This window comes from Mauremys reevesii, linkage group 11, assembly GCF_016161935.1.
Source record: "Mauremys reevesii isolate NIE-2019 linkage group 11, ASM1616193v1, whole genome shotgun sequence".
In the NCBI taxonomy this organism is placed as follows: Eukaryota; Metazoa; Chordata; order Testudines; family Geoemydidae; genus Mauremys; species Mauremys reevesii.
In genome coordinates, this window is record NC_052633.1 from 19,016,520 (window position 1) to 19,038,758 (window position 22,239).

At 50.6% G+C, this 22,239-nt stretch overlaps 1 protein-coding gene across 7 annotated transcripts in view; it reads right to left on the minus strand.

Moving 5' to 3' along the window:
* The window catches only part of ABI2 (abl interactor 2), a 119,470-nt gene that overhangs the window by 8,166 nt on the left and 89,065 nt on the right, over nt 1-22,239 (minus strand). For all 7 annotated transcript variants that reach the window (XM_039494324.1, XM_039494323.1, XM_039494325.1 and 4 more), the window contains 2 exons: nt 19,834-19,920; nt 19,316-19,489 (listed from right to left, as the gene is read on the minus strand). In XM_039494324.1, the coding sequence (XP_039350258.1) occupies nt 19,316-19,489; nt 19,834-19,920 (261 nt within the window). The remainder of the gene's footprint in view (nt 1-19,315; nt 19,490-19,833; nt 19,921-22,239) is intronic.

Sequence of the window (22,239 nt, forward strand, 5' to 3'; positions counted from 1 at the left end):
CTGTGATCCTGGCAGAGTTCCTAAATTATAGGGAGTCAGAGCCAGTATTTCAGTGAGAGCTCCAGATGCTGAAGTAGTAGTATTGGGGATTCAACTGGTGGCAACCTTCCCTCTAACAAGTCTTAGGCAGGGCCTATTTTCAGGTGTAGCTGAACACATTTCAATGCAAAGATTAAAAATACAGTTATCTACTAAGTTGTAATAAGCTGGTTTTTGCATAGTTTTTAGACAATTCTATATTTGGTTTATCAGAAATCTTCTGCTGGATTATAACAAACTGACCATAAACCTATCCATGATTTGCTCCCAGACCCTGGAATTCTGAAAGTGAAATGGGAGGATAAGACCAGATTCCCTCCCATGGCATGGAGGACGATTTCTCCCTTCTAAATATCCATTCTTGACCATCTGCTTTGTTTGGTTAAGAGTCTTCCTTAGCATGGGCCCCATCCTATGACAACATCCCAGCGTAAGATTAAAGAAAAAAACTGAAGTTCTGACTGCCAGTGGTCATTAAAATCATACAGTACCCTGCCCAAATTTAACATCCCCAGAATAACTGCACCAGGCCTCCTTAAATTTCTCCAGCGGTTTAAACTGGATCTGGTACCCACTTCCTACCCCAAACTATTGTGTAGTGTTGCTGTGCACTATTAGACACAGAACCCTAAGGTGCCATTTCTAGTCACTTTTCAGAGCAGAACCACACTTTAGAGCAGCCACAATCTATATCCATTGCACTTCCCAACAGCTTTCCTACGTCTACAACCTCAGATTCTGCATACTTAAGCTACAATCATTTGGTCTCTTCGAAGTTCTTTCCTATCAAGTTAAAGTTTAAGAGAACAGACATACAAAAACCACACAAAATCATTGCCATGGCTACTGCTAATTGTTGGGGATAACTGAATGTCCACCTTGTCTGTCAAAAAACAGCTTTTCTTCTCTGGATCATACAGCACAGACAATCCTGTTTAGACGAGCACAAGCCATTGCCATGGAAATAATAATTCTTCTTCGAGTGATTGCTCATATCCATTCCATGTAGGTGTGCGCGCACCGCGTGCACGTTCATTGGAAGACTTTTACCCTAGCAACTCAGTGGGTCGGCTGGGCGCCCCCTGCAGTGGCGCCACCATGGCACCGGATATATACCCCTGCCGACCCACCCACTCCTCAGTTCCTTCTTACCGCCCGTGTCGGTCGTTGGAACAGTGGAGCGCGGCTTAGCTGACCTCCACTTCCCTAGCTACTCGTAGTTTCTCTCGTTAATTATAGTTCAGATTTCTGTAGTTGTAGTTAACTTTATTCGTTTGTAGTATAGTTAGTGTATTTAATTCACAAGGGTTCGGGGATTATCCCCTTCCCCACACCCAGTGTCGGGTACGATGCCCGGTCCACAGGGTTTTACAATGCTCGGCCGGCCACAAGCCGATGCCGACAAGAGATCCTCTCCTAAGTGCCTCGAGGAATCTCACCTAACAGATAAGTGCCGCATTTGTAAGGCCTTTAATCCAAGAACAAAAGGGGAGCGGGGCTTTCGTCTCAAGCAGCTCCTGAGGGAGGCAGCTCTTGCTCCTCCGCTCTCGGCACCGAGCGCTGGTTAGTCTTCAAGGACCGCTACCTCGGCACCGGATCGCCGGTACCGCCAAGGCCTCTCGGCACTGGCCGTCGATAGCTCCGATGTCCACTTGGCATGGATCCCTCTCCTGGAGGATGAAGAGGCACAAAATTCTTGCTGCATCCGAGCCGCCTGCTCCGCAGCCCGAGCGCTATGCTAAGTCGGATCGCCCGGCACCGATGTCTGCCGCGGCACCGACAATATCCGCACCGTTAACTCCGGCCATGCAAGAGCCGTCGAGTCCGGTGCTGGAAAGCTCCCCGGTACGAGCCGTGGTCGAGCTCGCTATTAAGCTGCGTCAGAGCCGCCTGCTCCGCAGCCCGAGCGCTCTACTAAGTCGCAGTGCCCGGCACCTATACCTGCTGCGGCACCGACAGTATCGGCACCGTCCACTCCGGCCATGCAAGAGCTGTCGAGTCCGGTACCGGAAAGCTCCCCGGTACGAGCCGTGGTTGAGCTCACTCTTCAGCTGTGTCAGAGCCGCCTACTCCGCACCTGAGCGCTATACCATGTCGGTCTGCCCGGTTCTGATACCTGCCGCGGCACCGACAACATCAGCACCGTCGACTCTGGCCACGCAAGAGCCGTCGAGTCCAGCGCCTGAACGCTCCCCGGTGCGAGCCATGGTTGAGCTCCCTGTTCCCTCCACGCTGGAGACATTTCCACAGCGAGGGAGTTGATGGCGCGGTCCCGCAGATTTTCTCGGTCCCGTCACCAAGCCAGGTGCCGGCACCGCTCACAGTCCTGGCACCGTTCTCCATTTCGGTACCGGTCGTACTCACAGCACCAATCAGCGTCCCATTCGCCGACCTGGTACACTCGGTGCCGATCCAGCTCCCTGCACCGCTCCAGGCTCTGGACTCCCGTAGCCACTCTTGGCATCGAGCCTCTAGATCTCGGTCGACCTCCCGGCACCGCTCCGGTCGCGGGTCCCGATCTCGCTCCCGGTACCGGTATGCCTCCCGGTACCGATCCCCGGTGCCGCGTCGAGCAACATCAGCTAGAGAGGGGACTCTGCCCAGGGCTTTTCAGCTCCTCCATGGCCATCCATTCGGGTGTGCACACCAGAGTCTTTCAGGTGCCCCAGGCCCAGGACCCTGTCCCCCATCCGTGGCTACCCTGTACATCTTGGGCGTGCCATCAGGCCAAAGGCCTACCTGTGATCCCATCTCGCTCTGTTCCGTCAGAGCACTGGGTGCCAGAGGTGACAGTTAGCCGTCCCCCTCCGACCGGTAGGGAGGAAGCCCGGCTCAGCCACCGGATTCCCACATCCCACCGGATCAGGAGGTCGTCCAGGAGCGTGAGCCCACACAGGACCCACTTGTCCCCGGCCTTTCTTCTCCCTCCCCAGATGAGGCGGTGGCAGGAGTGTACTCCTTGGGCCCTCTCCTAATCGGCTTCGGGGCCCATCAGGACCTCCCAAGACGGGTGGCATTCACTATAAATCTCCAAGCGACCACTATCCCTCCCGTTGGCTCGGGAGTCAAATGCATGTGCATGGTATCCTCCAGGGGTGACGGGCACCTATAGGTACGTCTTTCCCCCTGTTCCCTTGTCACCTAGTCTGTCAATCAGACGCAACGCCATGGCCGACAGGTACCAGCCCCTAAATTCAAGGAGGCTAGGCGAATGGACTCCCTGGGCCATAAGATGTACTCGGCAGGCGCCCTGCAACTTCGCGCAGCAAACCAGCAAGCCCTGCTCAGCCGTTACTATGGGCGGCGGTGGGAGAATTTGCAGAGTCGGTTTCTCAGAACTCCCGTCAGGAGTTTGATGCCCTCCTGGAAAAAGGGAAAAGGGGCGAAAGCTTCCCTCCAGGCCTTGTTGGATGTAGCTGACTCCGCAGCCACGACTCTGGCTTCGGGTGTTGCCGCAAGGCGCATTTCATGGCTCCAGTTATCGAGCCTTCCCTCGCAGCTGCTGCACACTATACAGGACTTGTCCCTCAATGGCAAAGGCCTGTTCTTAAAGCTGACCCTAGGCTGCAAGGGACGGCAAGGTCACTATGCACTCCCTCTCGGCATGTGCATGCCGATGTCTCACCGCCGACCTTTCCGGCCTCACCGCCCTTACCCTGCGCCTAGACAAAGACAGGGCTTTGCCAGCAGGCATCGCTGAGGCAGTCGTAGGCGTTGGTCGGGACCCCAAAGGGGCCCAAATCAGGGTCTTCCTAACCACCAATCGGGCAAAAGCCTATCCCTCCTCGTCCCTCTTAAGCACCCCTCTCACAAGCAATTCCTCTTGCAAGAGGTGCGGACGCTCCTCACCATCGGAGCTATAGAGGAGGTTCCAAGGACGAATGGGGCAAAGGGTTCTAGTCCCACTGATTCCTGATCCCCAAGGCGAAGGGAGGTCTCAGACCTATCCTAGACCTGCGGGAGCTCAACAAGTTCATGATAGACCTGGAGTTCCGCATGGTGTCCATGGCACCGTGATCCCATCCGTGCATCCCGGAGACTGGTATGCCGCCCTCGATATGACGGGCGCATATTTTCACGTCGCCATTTATCCTCCGCACAGAAGGTACCTCCGGTTTGTGGCCAACCGTCATTTCCAGTTTACGGTCCTCCCGGCTGGCCTCTGTACAGCCCCATGTGTATTCACAGTGTCTGGCTGTAGTTGCCGCCCTCTCCGCCACCGTCGGATACACGTTCTCCGTATCTAGACAATTGGCTCATTCCAGGGCCCACCGGGGCCCAAGTTACCACTCATGTGGGCGTCGACAAGGTCCTATTCCTGCATTTAGGCCTGATGATCCATATAGAGGAATCCACCTGCTTCCCACACAGGGAATAGACTTCACTGGGGGCCACCCTGGACTCCAGTATCGCACAGCCTGCTTTCCTAAGCCTTGATTTCACGCGATGGTGACCATTGTACAAGGTCTACGGACCTTCCCGACAACTTTGGCTTGTACTTGCCTAGGTTTCCTGGGTCACATGGCTGCCTGCACGTTCATAACCAAACATGCCAGGCTTCGCCTCCGTACACTTTAATCGTGACTCACGTCAGTGTACCATCCGGCCAGAGACAGCATGGTCATGGTCGCCTCGATCCCCCTGAGCGTCCTAGGCTCCCTCGGCTGGGGGTCGACGCCCTCCCTAGTGGGTGCAGGGATGCTGTTCCATCCACCTCACCCCTCGGTGTCCCTCATGATGGACGCCCCATCTCTCGGCTGGGGTGCTCACTTGGGTCAGTTTCACACTCAAGGCCTTCGGTTGGCTCACCAGCTGGCCTTGCACATCTATGTCCGGTAGTTGAGAGCAGTCTGCCTTGTGTAACAGGTGCTTCAGCAGCACCTGCAAGGCTGTTGTGTCTTGGTGTTCACAGACAACACAACAGACACGCGTTGCATAAACAAGCACAGAGGAGCACGGTCCTCCCCTCTTTGCAGGGAGCTATCCAGCGCCGGGTCTCCTGCACAGCCCAATCAATGGACCTAGTAGCGTCCTTTCTCCCAGGGGTCCGGAGCACTCTGGCGGATCGCCTCAGCAGATCCTTCCTATCTCTCAAGTGGTTGATTCCTCCGGATGTTATCCATTCCGTTTCCGGAAGTGGGGTTTTCCCCACATAGTCCTCTTCGCTCTCGCGAGAACAGCATGAGATAGAAGTTCTGCTCATTCCGAGGCCTCTCCCTGGGCTCAATCTTGGCTACGTTACTGATGCCGTGGACGAGCCGTCTGCAGTACGCTTTCCCACCGTTCCCGTTGGTTCACAGTGTCCTGCTAAAGCTCCGCAAGGGCAGAGCGCACCCGATCACGATCGCTCCAGCGTGGCCCAGGCAGCACTGGTACACCATGTTACTAGGCTTGTCGATAGCCAACCCGATTCCCCTGCCTCTTTGCCCAGACCTCATAACGCAGGATCACGGCAAACTTCACCACCCAGACCTGCATTCCCGGCACATCACAGCATGCCTGCTGCGGGTCTAAACCGATCCGAGTTACGTTGTTCTGCCTCGGTTCTACGGGATTCTCCTGGGTGGTAGGAAGCCTTCCACTCGGTTAACGTATCTGGCCAACTGGAAGTGTTTCTCTTGCTGCTACGAAACACAATGTTTCTCCCACCGAGGTTCCGATCCATTTCATCTTGGATTACCTCTGATCTTTCAAACAGCAGCGCCTGGCGCGGTTCATCATTAAGGGTACACTTGGTAGCCATCTCTACCTTCCTCCCAGGGGAGAGTGGCCACTCCATAGTCTCACACTCTGTGGTTTCTAGGTTCCTCAAGGGCTTGGAGCATTTATACCCCCAGGTTCGCCGCCCCGCCAAAACCTGGGTCTTCAACCTGGTTATAAGCAGACTTATGCCTGCCCCATTCGAGCTACTGACAACATGCTCGCTGAGATCTGTCCTGAGAGAGAGTTTTTTCCTTGTATCCTTTGCATCGGCCAGACAAGTCTCCGAGCTTCAGGCTCTCACAGTGGACCCACGGTGCGCTATGTTTGGCAAGGACAAGGTGCGGTTGTGACCACGTCCGGCCTTCCTCCCTAAGGTGCTGTTGACCTTTCCTATCATCCAGGATATCTTCCTTCCGGTCTTCTTTCCACTGCCACATTCATCGCGAAGGGAGCACTTTTGCCCTCCCTAGACGCCGTAGGGCGCTCGCTTTTTATGTCGAGCGGACAAGCCATTCGTATGCCCCAACTCTTTGTTGTCTTGGCAGACGGGATGAACGGCCTACCTGTCTCCTCCCAGAGGTTTTCATCTTGGGTGACGTCATGCATTTGCACCTCCTGTGACTTAGCTCATGTTCCATCGAGCCACCTTACTGCTCGTTTCACCAGGGCTCAGGCTTCTTCTGCTGTCTTCCTGACTCACATACCCTTCCAGGGGCTATGTCGTGCTACTACCTGGTCCTCGATCCAGACTTTGCCTCTTGGTCTAACTGTCCAGAGATGATGCAGCCTTTGGTGCACCAGTTTGCATTCTGCGACATCTCACTCCGACCCCACCGCCTACGTAAGGCTTGGGAATCACCTACATGGAATGGATATGAGCAATCACTCGAAGAAGAAAAGACGGTTACTCACCGTTGTAACTGTTGTTCTTCGAGATGTGTTGCTCATATCCATTCCACACCCACCCTCCTTCCCCACTGTCGGAGTAGCCGGCAAGAAGGAACTGAGGAGTGGGTGGGTCGGCAGGGGTATATATCCGGTGCCATGGTGGCGCCACTCCAGGGGGCGCCCAGCCAACCCACTGAGTTGCCAGGGTAAAAGTCTTCCGACGAACGTGCACGCAGCGCGTGCACACCTACATGGAATGGATATGAGCAACACATCTCGAAGAACAACAGTTACAACGGTGAGTAACCGTCTTTTTTGCAGCAGATGAAGTTTTGTACGTTCACAGTAGGATAAATATGAAAGTCCCCTTCAGTGTAGAACTTTGGGTTTAGAGTTCGTTTGCCCTGGCATGTTAGAAAAGGAATTTGAAGCACTTCTCTCCTCTCCCAACTCCAGTAAAATGTAATAAAATATCTAGAGGTGGCTTTGGTATCGCAACAAAATTATTCATATTCACAGTGGTATCCACCCTTGCCTTCAAGATCTCCTTAAGTTTCTCTTATCCCAGTGAGCTATTGTTTAGCTGTTTGCTCATCAGACATTGGAAGAACCTCCATTTCTCTTGTTATTTTCATTTCATCAAGTGCTTTTGTTTGTTTCTAATACAAACCCTTAATCATCTTGTGCCAAGATACAGGATCTGAATTAGATTTTGGCAGGGACCCTGAACTAACACCAGGGAGTTGATTTCCCACCTCATCCTCTTCTATTTTATATATCCAATATAAATCCCTTCCACCCCCAACATCATTTACCTTGTGAATCCAAAATCAGCATGCTTATTGCCTACTGGGACGTTTACACGTACCTTGCTGCTTTCAGATGTTCTCATTCACAGGCCCATAAAAGTCAGAGATGGGAACTGAAGCAGGATCTTGTCCTTTGAGAAGCATTCGTGTTTCAAATTTAAAGTATTTTCTTCTGGCCAGATACACTTTCACTATGAATACAGGTTTTCCCCCCCAAAACAGCTAATGCTATATTTTGTAATTTCAAGATTATTCTTTTTTTAATCAACACAAGATATAAAGGATAGATAAAACACTGGAGGTCTTGTTAATGCAGTAATTGTACCATTTAAAGTTTAGACATCTGTTACTGCACATGAATGTTAACATGTTCAAAACAAAATTTTAATGGAATAGACTCCATATATATAAATATGTAGTACAACGTATATATGTAGTACAACACATTGGTGTAACACACAGTAATTCTTCAACAGGATTGAGCACATTATAGCATGAAAACTACTGATACACGACAATACCACTTCTGTGGCAACAGTTGTCTTATACACTTAATGAGATACCAGTAGCTTTCGGTGAAGAATTGTAAACGTTTTAAACAATTTGATCATGGACACTTCTGTTACCAGTCCCACAAAATCCAACCTCAGCCTCTTTTCCGCCACTAACTACAATCCAATGTATAAATGCATAACTCCTTATAAGCAGTTCACACATCCCAAACTCCAGATTCCCTACTTGTTCCCAAAGCCTCCAAGCAAGAAACAAGGGAATAAGGGCATGATTATGACAAGCAGAAGTTTTTTTTTTTTACGTGAAAGGAACTATTAGGTCAGTAGTTCTCAAACTTTTGTACTGGTGACCCCTTTTACACAGCAAGCCTCTGAGTGCAACCACCCCCTTATAAATTCTAAACACTTTTTTAGTATTTTACACTATTATAAATGCTGGAGGCAAAGCAGGATTTTGGGGTGGAGGCTGACACTCCACAACCCCCCACGTAATAACCTCGTGACCCCCTGAGGTGTGACGACCCCTAGTTTGAGAACCCCTGTATTAGGTGCATAAGGGCTGAAAGAATGATGAATCAAGACTTCCCTTTCCCTTAGTAAAGTGGGAGGAAAAACTCCCTAGCTAAACAGGATGGTTACTCATTTTCTGGGAGCTTGGTTTGTGGGGTTTATTTCACAGGCAGAAAGCTTGCTTTATGAATAGTACAGGGATTGCACTTAACATTTACACCATTTTGAAGAGTCTACTGGTTTGAGACACATTTCCTATACTTAAAATGGGGAACACCATTGGAACAGGAAATCTCTCAAAACTGAGGACACAGACCACTGTGTCTATTGAACGCTGACTGTTCGACTTTGCTGTGTGACCATACACATTTTAATGTTCAGCACTCAACTGCTTTCTCCTCCCGGCCCCAAGAAGCTAAGACTGCTAGCTGAAGTATCCTGATGTCTGATGAGCTGCTAAGCCTAAAACCTGAATACACCTGCTGGCAGGTGAAGGGCTGTCCTGAACTTGTTGGGTAACAGCCATCACCTGAGGCCTAGTGAGGTTACTGGGCCCCGCTGTGCTGGTAAGGGTACATTTCTGGCCACTAAAGCTTGAGGGGGGAGACACAGCACAACACTATAATTCCTTTCACCAGTGGGGGTGGGGCAGGAGAAGAGTACTGGCTGCATTACATTTCCTCATCAATACGTTTGAGGTTGGAATCTTGCATTTTCTGTGGGGCCTTTTATTTATAACAATACTTGGTACTCCTTTATCAGATACATGACAGACATTCCCAATTTTTTGCCCCATGAGGCACTCCCCAACTCCCCATATCAGATACACCTTTACGGTCATTTCAGAGCGTAGTTATTTTGGCTGGTTAAGTGGTCTAAAACAGTCCCATGACCATCTCATCTACAGCCTCAACCCACACGGAATGTGCACTATTGATTTTCTCTCAGATCTCCTCTTTCCAAAGAGCACCAAACTTCCTTTACTAACAAACTGGAGCCACCTTTTACATATTTGTCTCTTCAAAAGTAGGTAGGCTTCAGAACTCAAATCTTCCCCACCCTGGTCATTCAGAGCCAGAAGAGTCAGGTATAGTCTCCAACTCTCCTACCATACCCCTCGGACTCCATTCACAGACTGAGGGTACTGTTTAAAGGTTGTTGTAACTCTGTAAAGACTTGCCCAACAAAACCAGTCTGTGGGAATCGGGGGTTAGGGATCCCCCAAAAGATCCTTGATCAGATCAGAATGAAACTCCACCTTTACTATGACATCTGAGAATAAGTGTTGGAGGGCTCATCTGGGTGCTGCCATTGTGGAGCAAAAGGAACCTTGGGCTTCTGCAAAAGCTAATGGGTGGGAGGAGGGAAGATTCAGAAATCCCTTCACAATGGAAATCGTTTACAAACCAACAGTTCCCCCTTTACCCTGTTCCATACGGGAATGTGCATAATCCTGACATTGCCATTCAGAAGAGATTTGGAAGAGTCACTCTGAAGGCTGATGAATAGTTGTCTTGCTACCATCTTAGACTTACTCATTTGACTTCTTTAGCCTTTGTCTGTCTAGTCCTACCTACATGGCTCCTTTCATCTGAGGATATCAGTGCTTCATCCAGGAACCGCTCACCTTCTCAAATATTTAACTTCTTGGTGCCCAAATCTCTCAAAATAAAATGACTAAAATGGCTTCATGGGGAGTCATGTTCATTATGGTTCTAACTTCCATATCAAAATTTGCTCAATCCATACGTAAGAGGTTTTTCCTCCCCTAAGAGTTGGCACTGCAAATTCGCCCTGGGACATGAAAGTTATTTGCGTGTATCCATCGCAAAAAGATTCAGTGAGTGCCCCCAGTTAAACCTGGGCAACCAGGCTGAAAACAATGGAGTGGCCCAACTGGAACCGAAGGCAGATATTCGCCCTGCAATCGGAATGCAATTAATTCTGCTGAGGCAGAAAGGACAGTTACCTGTTCCTTCTTCAAGATGTGTCGCTCATGAGTATTCCACAGTAGGTGTGCGTGCTCGCCTTGTGCACCGGTGCTGGAAGTTTTTCCCTCAGCAGTACCCGTAGGGGGAGCGCTGCTGCGACCCCTGGAGTGGCGCCACTACGGCACGCTTTAAGGGGAGCCGCACGCTCCCTCCCATCCTCAGTTCTTCCGACAGAGGGGAAGGAGGGCAAGATGTGGAATAGACATGAGCAACACATCTCAAAGAATGACAGTTACGGAACAGGTAACTGTCCTTTCTTCTTCGAGTGCTTGCTCATGTGTATTCCACAGAAGGTGATTACAAGCCATGTCTGATGGAGGTGGGTAGGAGTTCAGATTCCCTGGCTGAGGCACAGCCTTACCGAAAACAGTGTCATCCCTGGTGTGGGAGACGATCGCATAGCACGACGTGAACGTGTGTACTGAGGACCAGGTAGCGGCTCTACAAATGTCCTGGATAGGGACATGGGCCACATAGGCAGCCGACGAGGCCTGAGCCCTTGTCGAGTGAGCCCTTACAATAGGTGGTGCGGGAACCCCTGCTAGTCATAGCATGTGTGGATCCACCAAGAAAGCCTCTGGGTGGAGATCGGTTGGCCCCTCATGCGCTCGGCTGAAGCAACAAAGAGTTGCGAAGATGTGCAGAATGGCTTAGTCCGGTCCAGACGTGAGCCCTGTACACGTCGAGCGTACGGAGGCGGCGCTCCTCGTTAGAAGTATGCGGCTTAGGGAAGAAGACAGGTAACAAGATGTCCTGGCTCATGTGAAAGATGGAGACCACCTTGGGGAGGAATGCAGGGTGTGGGCAGAGCTGAACCTTGTCTTTGCGAAAGACGGTGTAAGGGGGATTGCAGGTCAGGGCCCTGAGCTCCGAGACCTGCCAGGCTGACATGATGGTCACGAGGAAGGCTACCATCCAGGAAAGGTGAGACCATGAGCATGTGGCCAGGGGTTCGAACGGGGGCCCCGTAAGGTGGGATAGCACCAAATTTAGATCCCACTAAAGGAAAGGGGTCCTAACATAAGGGAAGGACCAATCTAGCCCCTTGAGGAAATGCCCAGTCATGGCATGGGAGAAAACCAAGCAGCCCTGGACCGGTGGATGGAACGCCGAAACAGCCACCAGGTGCACCCTGACAGAGGAAGGGGCCAGGCCTTGAGTTCTAAGGTGAAGCAGGTACTCAAGGGTAAGTTGGAGCGGGGCAGACACTGGGGAAACACCCCGCTCACCTGCCCACCTGTAGAATCGGGACCACTTTGCCACGTAGGCTCGGCCCCGAGTTCCCTGACATTTATGTGAAGGGATAGCTCTCCGGTGGACCACAAACCTTAGGTCCATGAGGTCCCTCTGTGTGGCCCCCAACCCAAGTCCAATGTGTCGGCCACTAGGTCCAGCGAAGGGGTCGGGTCCCAGAAGGGAATTCCCTAGAAAATATTGGCCGGGCAGGAACACCATTGTAGCGTGGCGATCACCCGTGCCAGTACCGAGAGGACTTTGTCCAGTTTGTCCCTGGCCTGGGAGAACTCTGAGGCCAACCAGAGCTGGAGGGGCCTCATACGAAGCCTGGCGTGGCGGACCACGTACATGCATGCTGCCATGTGGCCCAGGAGCTGTAGGCATGCCCTGGCCGTGGTAACGGGGAACTCCATGACCGAGGTTATAAGCCCCTTCAGGGTCCGGAACCTGTCCATGGGAAGGGAGGCTGTGGCCTTGGAGGCATCCAGGAGAGCACCTCTGAATTCTATGTGCTGCAGTGGAACCAATGTCAACTTGGCCTTGTTTACTAGGAGGCCTAGTTTGGCACACGTGGCCAAGAGCTGGTCCACGTGGTTGCGTACCTGGGACTGCAAGCTGCATTTAAGCAGCCAGTCATCTAGGTAGGGGAATATCTGTACCCCTTGGCGTCTGATGTAGGCCGCCACGACCACCATACACTTCGTGAACATCCTGGGCATGGTGGACAGGCCAAAGGGGAGGACCGTAAATTGGTAGTGGCCCTGTCCTACTAGGAAGCGCCTGTGCCCCTCGAATATATGGACATGGAAGTGTGTGTCCTGAAGGTCCAGGGCCACATACCAATCACCAGGATCCAGAGAGGGTATGATACATGCCAGAGACACCACGCGGAACCGGCATTTTGCCATGAACCGATTGAGGCCTCGCAGATCCAGGATGGGTCTGAGCCCCCCTTTCACCCTGAGGATCAGGAAGTAACGGGAGTAAACCCCTTTCCCCTGGAATTCCCCCACAGCTCCCAGGCTGAGGAGCCGACCCACTTCCTGCTGTAGCAGGGGTAAATGCGACGGGTCCCTCCCCCGCCGCCCAAGGGAGCGGGGAGGGAGGGCAGGTGTGAGGCAAATTGTAGCGTGTAACTCTGGGAAATGGTGCTGAGGACCCATTGGTCCGATGTTATTCGGGACCATTCCAAAAGGAACGCAGACAAGTGGTTGCTGAAAACTAACTTTATTGGTGGCAGGGTCCTTTCGGGGGTCACCGGGGTACCCTCCCGCAACCAGTAAAAACCACCTCTTGCCCTGCTGCTTGCCCCTGGAGGGCCCAGGCTGCGGGGCAGAGCAAGACTGCCTCTGAGGTCACCTCTTCTGAGTTTTGGACCTCTTGTAGGCGGGCTCGTATCTTGGCTGGGGCGCAGGGACGGAGGCTTATGCCTTAGGCTTTTCCTGGAGCGGGACGTAGAGCCCAAGGGTTTGAAGAGTGGTACGTGAGTCCTTCATGCCATGGAGCCTCACGTCTGTTTGTTCCGCGAACAGGTCCTTGCCATCAAAGGGAAGATCCTGCATCGCAGACTGTGCCTCTGCGGAGAGCCTGGATAGCAGGAGCCATGATGCCCTGCACATGGACACCACCGAGGCCATGGATCGAGCAGCTGTGTCAGCCGCATCCAACGATGCCTGCAAAGCAGCCTTTGTGGCACTGGCGCCCTCCTCCACCAGCAACTTGAATTCCTTCCTTTCGCGCTCCAGAAGGGAGGGCTCAAATTTTGGCAGTGACCCCCACAAGTTAAACTCATATTGACTGAAGAGGGTCTGGTGGTTGGCTACCCGGAGCTAGAAGCTGGCGGACGAATAAAGCTTTCTGCCAAACGAGTCCAGTCTTTTAGAGTCTTTATTCTTGGGTGCGGGTTCTGGTTGGCCTTGTCTTTCCCTGTGGTTCACAGATTCCACCACTAGGGAGTTGGGGGCCGGGTGACTATAGAGGTATTTGTGCCCCTTTGTGGGCACGAAGTATTTGCGCTCTGCCTTTTTTGATAATCAGGGCCAGGGAGGCCGATGTTTGCCAGAGGGCATTGGAGATGTTGGCCACCCCTTCATGGAATGGGAGGGCCACTCTGCCCGGTGCCGAGGATGAGAGAACGTTAAACAGCGAGTCCAAGGGTCCCTCCATCTCCTCAGCTTGGAGATGGAGACTGGATGCTACTTGTTTTAGCAGCTCCTGATGGGCCCTGAAGTCCCCCTGCGGTACAGAGGGGGGCGGAGCTGTGATCTTGTCATCTGGTGCAGTGGAGGGGGCCGGTACCGGGCTCTGCACATCGACCGGTGCCATGGGGTCCACCCCTTGATCAGACTCCTCGTGCGGTGCCGAGGGGGCATGACCCGCCAATTTATCCCTCTGAGGTCTGGATAGCGCAACTGACGGAGCCTCCGATGCTCCAGATATCAACTGAGGGCCTTGCTGGGCATGCACGGGGGGCCAGGGGGTCCACTGGCACCCCTGACTCTGCCACGGGGGTCCCCGCCATTGGCTCTGGTGCGGCACCGGCAGCACCAGCTGGTCGGGTTGGCCCGGCTGGAGCATAGGGCTCTGTGTGTGGGTTGAGGTCTGGGTTACCAACGACCTGTCGGTCCCGTGTGAGCGGTACGCGTGGTGGTACCAAGCATGGCGTCTGCCACGGGACCGGACTCCAACGTCGAGGAATGGTACCACCTCGAGCTGCTACTCCTCGAGACGCTCCGACACCTGGATCTGCAACAACGCGGAGCTGGCGATCCCCGCTGGGAGTGATGGGTGCGGTGCCTCGACGCGCGACAGCTGGAGTGTGACCAGCGACAGCGTCCGTGCTGGGAGTGGCTCTGGTAGCTGCGCCGAGAGAGGGAGCATCTACGGCGTCGGCGCCTGTCCCGCCGATATTCTGTACTCGGTGTGGAACGGTGCCTAGAACTGCACTCCAATGGCACGCTACCAGACAACCTGGAGGGTGATGAGAGTGGAGGCTGGGGGCTGTGTCCCGACAGGACACTGGACGACGAGTGGTCCCGAGAGCGGTCTCCTGACCGGGATCTGCATCAGGTCGGCATCGGCTGACGAGACCCCAGCGGCCGCTTGCCTCTAGAGCAGGGTCCAGGTGCCGGTGGTGCTCCAGACACCTGCAGGGTCATAATATCTTTGGCCACTTGCAGGGCCTCTGGTGTCGAAGGCACGCGGACTTCAGCCAGAGAGGTCTGAGTCGACGCAACCGGGCTGCTCCGCTCGACCTGAATTGGAGCTCTAGATCCCAGCCTGAAGAATAACTAACTAAACTAGAACTTTTACTAACTAACTGATACAGGTACTACTGAACAATCAACGAGATTTGAGATGAGCTGCAGCAAAGCTGGAGTGAGTAGTTCAGATGCGCCGTCACTGGCGGCAAGAAGGAACTGAGGGTGGGGGGAGCGTGTGGCCCTTATGGTGTGCTATAGCAGCGCCACTCTAGGGGTCGCAGCAGCGCTTCCGCTACGGGTACTGCTGAGGGAAAAACTTCTGGCACAGGCGAGCACGCACACCTACTGTAGAATGCACATGAGCAAGCGCTCAAAGAACAGAATCTAGTTCACTTTCCCATAGTACTGAAGAGCCACAACAGCTAATGGGAGTAATCAGAAAAAAAGTAGTCTTTGCTCCATGAATAAGCAGATATAATACACAGCAGTTTTTGTCCATAAACTGCACTTCAACATCAGCTGGCCCACCAGCTTTGAACCTTATGTCCTGCTCTAACTAGCAACTATGTCACACTTCTTTAAAACCCTGCATTAGTAACACAACAAACGGTTGCAGTCTCCTTTTTTCTTCATTGGATTAAAGACCAGTGAAGTTTTCCTGAGGTCCAGGTGACAAGGCTACCAGAACTTTAGTGAAGATTGCTCTCTACAAGTGTATTTGGAGTTAGGAAATACCATAACAGCCAAAAAAATGAGAACTCTTACACGTGGAAAGTTCTCCTCAGGAAATACTTGAGACTCACTGTTCCTTATGAACACAGTAACAGGGCAGTAGGCTTCACACAACAGAAAATGCCTCGCAGCATAAGCAGTGTCAGCAAGCAACAAAAACAGAGTGAATGCTGAGCACCCTCAATACTTCAGGGTACAAAGTAAAAAGCAAGTGTTAGTGAAGCAATGAATCTAATCAACAAGGGTAAAGACTTACAGAAATGACCTGTACTGGTCCTAGCCTGAAGAAAACATGCCACCTATTCTCACAGAAAGAAGTGCAATGGAGAGATTTAACCTTCCAGAAAAAGCTGATCACTCCATGTGAGGTGCACTAAGGTCAATAATCGGCATCTCCATTCCAGACACTCCACTGCAACAGTAATGCTTTGTATCAGTGGCTATTTTCCTGCCCTCCCTCATGGAAATAAGCCTCCTTGATAGGAATAAGCTGAAGCAATGTTTATCAAACAAAAGAGTCTGTGGGTATCAATAGAACGATGTCAATCAGACCCATGGAAAGGTCACTAGGTGTAGCAATGTATGCAAATATCCTGCAAGTCAGATATTTTGTCTGACAACTTGTCTCAGCCTGCCGGTGAAGTCTGTGTGTTTCGTGAACCACACACTTATGACAGCGAGGTAGGAAAAGAGAGAGCCGTTTTGCAGTCTGCAGGGACTGGCAGCGGTTGCTTCTTCACAATCTTCATTTTTTCCCCAGCTACTGTACTGAATTTATTTTTCTTGCATGCATGAATTTTTTCTCTTGGTGCAGTGTGAATAGGGTTGGCAGGTGTCTGGTTTTTGACCAGAATGCCCGGTCAAAAAGGGACCCTGGGGACTCCGGTGAGCACTGCTGGCCGGTCTCTTAAAAGTCTGGTCAGCAGCACAGTGCGACAAGGCAGGGTCCCTGCCTGCCGTGGCTCTGCGTGGCTCCCAGAAGCAGTGGCATATCCCCCCACTGGCTTCAACACATAGGGGCAGCCAGGGGTCTAGGCATGCTGCCCTCTGCCACAAGCACCAGATCTGCAGCTCCCATTGGCCAGGAACTGTGGCCAATGGGAACTGCGGGGTTGGCGCCTGCAGACAGCACTAGGAGTCGGGGGGGGGGTGGAAGGGGGGAGAACATGCCGCTGCTTCCAGGAGCTGCTTGAGGTAAGTGCCACCCATGCCCCCTCCTGTGCCCCAACCCCCTGCCCCTGCCCTGATCCCCCTCCCGCTCTCCGAACCCCTCAAACCCAGCCCAGAGCAACCTCCTGCACCCCACACCCCTCATCCCAGCCCCACCCCAGAGCCCGCACCCCCAGCTACAGCCCTCACACACACACACACCCGCACCCCAACCCCCTGCCCCAGCCTGGTAAAAATGAGCGAGCGAGTGAGGATGGAGACAGATGGAGGGGGGATGGAGTGAGTGGAGGGCGAGGCCTCAGAGAAGGGGCAGGGCAGGGGTTGGGCCTCAGAGGAAGGGGGTAGGGGGCAAGGCAAGGGTGTTCGGTTTTGTGTGAGTAGAAAATTGGCAACCCTAAGTGTGAATGTTGTTGAAGTGTCTAACATTCACTACCACAGTTGGGAAGTCTTTCTGTGCTACATTTTATATCTTTATTTATTTATTAATAGGTACGCTGCCGTGCTTCACCACTGGAACCAGGATTTCTCCTAGAAAAGTTTTCAGTGGCAGTAACACAGGAATTTTCACTCTATATAACCATATTTTTAGCTTGTGAAAGAAATTTAGTATAACTAATTCCCAAAAAAGATACCCAGTCAAGATGGAGTTTAAGCTTCTCTCACAAACACACACACACACACACTTTTTGTTCTGAGATTCTTAAAACTATTTTTGTGAGAAGCGCTAACTTTATCGCTTTCAAGAGGCCTTCAAAATTTGGCAAGAATAAAACACCAGGGGCAGGGAAGTGCCTTTTCTTTGTCCCATGAATTCCCATTTAAGTTTGGCAGAGAGAGAAGCTTTTGAAAGTCGCCATTATCTTTCTGATGTGTGTCATCAGCATGCCAAAATCATTTAACATGGACATTTTAATGTAAGGCCAGGTCAGTGCTGTCACCACAGCAGTGCCACACACTGCACTAGGAACCGTGGGAACAGATGTCTTCCTCAAAGCGTAGGAGAGGAAAGAGCTAAGCTTTTCCACACTTAGCTGGATCCCCAAGACAAAGCCAACAAGTACAAGGTGCACAGACTTCTAAAATCTGCCCTTGTCTCTGGAGTCTGGTCAGTCAACATCAATGTCCATGGTGCAACAGCCACAAGCTATCCAACACTTACTAACCACCTACCATCTAACAACCCTTAGGGGAGATGTAGATACAAATCTCCACAAATCCCTGCAGCCATCAAGAGAAAGTTCCTGCACACACAGCTAACCACAGAATGGAATGAACTGGTGTGGTTGGCACCAGACAGCCCTTTTATAACCTCATGTCTGAACATTTGTGGTTGAGAGAGAGGCACTGCTTTCTAAAGCTTCACGAAATCCAGTAGCCCTGAGGAGAATGGGGGGGTTGCATACTGCTTGAGGGAAAATACAGACGCTACCTCAAGGAAGAAGGTGACCACTCTGACAAAGCCAGCATAGCTTGAAAGGTCTTGACCTGGACAAACATCTAAGTCTGGGTATAAGGCTAATGTCAGCTATGTGGCACAAGGAGCTTGCCTGGTACTTGCCTTCCAAAGTCTCACTTCTCAAACATACTCTGCTTAAACCGGAAACTTTTCCTAAACATGTCTGTCAAAGTAACATGCAAAATTTCAGACAGGTCTTTTTAAGGGATCAAGAAAAGGTTAAAACTGGAATTACAATAGAAAGCCAGTTGCAGCCTTAACTATAGCATCATTACTGTGACTCAAACACAAGCACATCAAGGGGCAGGAACAAGGAAGAAAAGCTATTTAAACTAAAGGATTATGTTGGTAACAAAAACAAATTAGTATAATTGGCCATGAATAAATTCAGGCTGGAAATCAGAAGAAGGTTTCTCACTATGAGAAGTGACTGGAAAACCTTCCAATGGGAGCAGTGGGGATGGGAAACCTAAAACTAGTTTTAAGAATGAGCTTGATAAATTTACGAACAGGATAATATGATGGTTTGCCCATGAAAGCAGGGGCCTGGACTTAATGACCCAGGAAGTCCATTCCCTCTCCTATGTTCCTGATAACCTTGCAGAATGTACTTTACAGGCACCATCTCCAGTACAATGGGAAGAGGGGAGAAATCAGCTGGGATACCACACAGTACCGTACTCTTAATATGCAGTATTGTGTTAGTAAAGCAACGTGCAAGAAACCTGTTCTACATAGCAACGACTGATATTACTAGACACATGGTGGCATCCTAGAGAATTCGTTTGAATAAAAAAAAAAAAACACTGTGATTCAACTGAAGGGAATCAATTCTCCAGCCAGACCAAATCTCTAGAATCACAAATTACATGGACTGACAGGAAGGTGACAAAGTAACTTCTTTAGGAATTGCAGATTAATTATATAAAAGCTTGATTATCCAAAGCAAGCAACAGACCTATTGAAAGATTCTCATTTAATACATGTAAATTCTGAAGTTAGGGTTTTTAGCAAAAGACTGTAGAACTGACGATACCACCATCTCTCTCTCTCTCTTTAAACCTACCCTTTTCTAAATAGGTCCTTGGTGCCCATGGAGGGTCCTCTTCAGCATAAGGATCACTGTACTCAACCACAGCTGCCTCCTCCTCTTCATAATCTTCTGGGGGTGGAGGTGGAGGTGGGGACTCATCAAAGACTGGCTCATCTACAGGTGGAGGAGGAGGGGGAGTATCTGAAACTAAAAATAAGCAGCAAGATCAGCATGAAACACCCTCTAGAACTACAGCTGCAGATTAAAAGTAGTGGTCTCTATTCAAGAGCTAACTAGTTTCATTGGGACCTAACGCTAGAACTTAGGAACAGAAATACAGTAAGACACTAAGTTGGGGAGGGGAAAGGATCAGAGTCTCTTGACAAATATTTTTCATCTTGTTTGTTTTTTCCTGTTTTATTTGAAATTCACCCAACAAAGCAAAGTATTGAAAAGCAGAATTCTGGCTATGTACAGCTGAGGTTTTTCCACACATGAAACGAAGGCCAGACCCAGTGCCCAATCATAGCACAAGGAAGAAACAAACTTACTATTTTCTTGAACTCTGGCCACAAATCCCATCAGTGGTAACTGTGGAGTTACCTGTAGGATGGAAGGAGGAGGAGGAGCAAGGGATACTGCAACAAAGGAGTAAAAAAGACAAATAAATTAGAAATAAAACAACACAACAAACAGGAAACTAGGCATGTCCATCATTCAGGTACTACAGCAACCTGCCAAAGGAGGTGTGACAAAAAGGATGACATCCAAAAGAGAAGAGTTTTAAGAAATATAAATATCACTTGCAGCAAGTTTTAGTTCTCTCTATTTGAAAATTCCCATGCCAGTTCCTTTTCATAACACCAAAAACCCAGTTTAAGAGCTTGTTTCATCTAACTACCATGAAGATTCTTTCTTCTCTTAAACTCTATTTTTATTGGAATAGAATAAACAAGAGAGTTTTTCCTTTTTCAGCAACATAATATTGATTTCTTGATGGTGTTCAGGTAACCATGCTGGTCTGAGGAGATTAGAGTGACAAGGTGGGTGTAGCGGAGTGATTACCCGCTCCTGCCCTGCGGGGCTTGAAACAGCCCAGGAGAGGGTTGTGGCTGGGGAAAGAAGCCTGGGCTGATTGGAGGAAAGTAGGCTCAACTGGGGCCATGCCCCAATCAGGCCCAGCTGGCCCCTATAAAAGGCTGTGAGCCAGCAGCCCAGGCACTCTCCCTCTGCCTGTAAAGGGAGAAGGGCCTGCCTGCAAGGTGCCAAGAAGGGACCCTAGAGTGGAGATGGGCTGGGGAAAGGCCTAGGGAGCTCTGGCCTAGGAAAGCCCCAGGCTGAAGGCCTGGTAAGGCCCATCAGGTATTGGGTTGCAGGGGGCAGCAGGTCTGAACCCCCTTTGCCTATGATGAGTGGCTTACACTGCAGTCCGCCCCAGTGAGCAGGGGGCTAGATGGGGAGTGGCAGTAGCCGAACACTGAGGCAAAGTGGAGATAGTGGGTGGGGGTTTCCCTGGGAGGGGGAGACCCTGAGGCTGTAAGGGGTACTGCCAGGGGAGCAGCACCCAAGACAAGGGCACCAGGGTCCTGGGAGGGACACAGGGCCAGCAGTAAGGCGGATCACTGGCCTGCAGAGGGCGCTCTGGATGCTGGGAGAGCTAATTCCCTGAGGATGACCAGCAGGAGGCGCCGCAGGGGTGAGTCCGCACGCTTACAGTGGGTGAGGTAATATCTTCCACTGGACCAAGTTCTCTTGGAGAAAGACAAGCTTTCAAGCTTAGAGAGCTGAAGATCTCTATGTAAGCTTGAAAGCTTGTCTATTTCACCAACAGAAGTTGGTCCAAAAAAAGACATTACTTCACCCACTCTCTCTCCCTAACGCAGTGATTCCCTAACTGTGGGCAGCACGCCCCCAGATGGGTATGGAGGAACGATATTTGGGGGGGGGGGGTTGAGTTGGGGCCTGGGGCAGCCCACATGGGGGACAGGGAGGGACTGCCACCCAGCCACACTCTGCCCTCAGGTCTCTCCCCTGCCAAGCCCAGCTCCGCCCTCATTCCCTCACTGTGCCCAGGCCAGCTCTGCCTCTAGCCCCAGCTCCTACCCCATCCCCCAGTCTGCCCCCAGCTTCACCTTCAGCCCAAGCTCCTCTGTGGAGCCAACTATGCGTGGGGGGGGGGGCAGACTTTTTGAAGATACTTTTTGAAACAGCTCCTAAAGAACTGTACCCATAAATCTTTCACCAGAAGGGATTTAGCTAGATACCCCCCCACATGACCTCAGGAAACAAGCAATTCACTTGTGTTAGGTGTGAATAAGAGAAAGATAACCCTTGAGAAACTGCACACACTTAGAAGATGAAGGAACCTTCAGTACTTCTCTTCTAAACTTTTATTTTCAGGGGCCTAGATCCTCACTTTAAAATTCCCTCGAGAATTAACTGTAGAGGAAATATAAATTTGAGGGGGTGGGGGGAATGAACAATTTAAATAGTTTTGTTTGAAGGCAGAGGAAAAATATATTTAATTATCTAAGATCATTTCTCCATCACCCTTATTAACTTCCTGTATTAAGTACAGCATTCTCATTAAAATAAAGGGCTAAAAATCTGAGTATATGTATGACCTGTACAAAACACTGGTGTGTTAAAAGTAGGATGGTATTAAGATAATTTTTCCATTTTATTTTGTAAAGAAACTTGGCATTCTTTAATGTAACATGTCTACAATTTTCATTTTTATTTTGCAACTGATATTTAAAATGGGTTAGTTAATATTTTGAAAGGGTTGCTACGTATTGTCAGTCAATATCTTTTAGTGGAGATGTCAAACAGAGGTCTTGGCTATTTGTGATCATTAGAGACCCTGCTGTACTTCATAAGATTAGTCTTGACACATAATTTTTAGTTCTGTGATCAGCAACTCTTTAATAATACCTTAGGTACAAGTTATCATGATT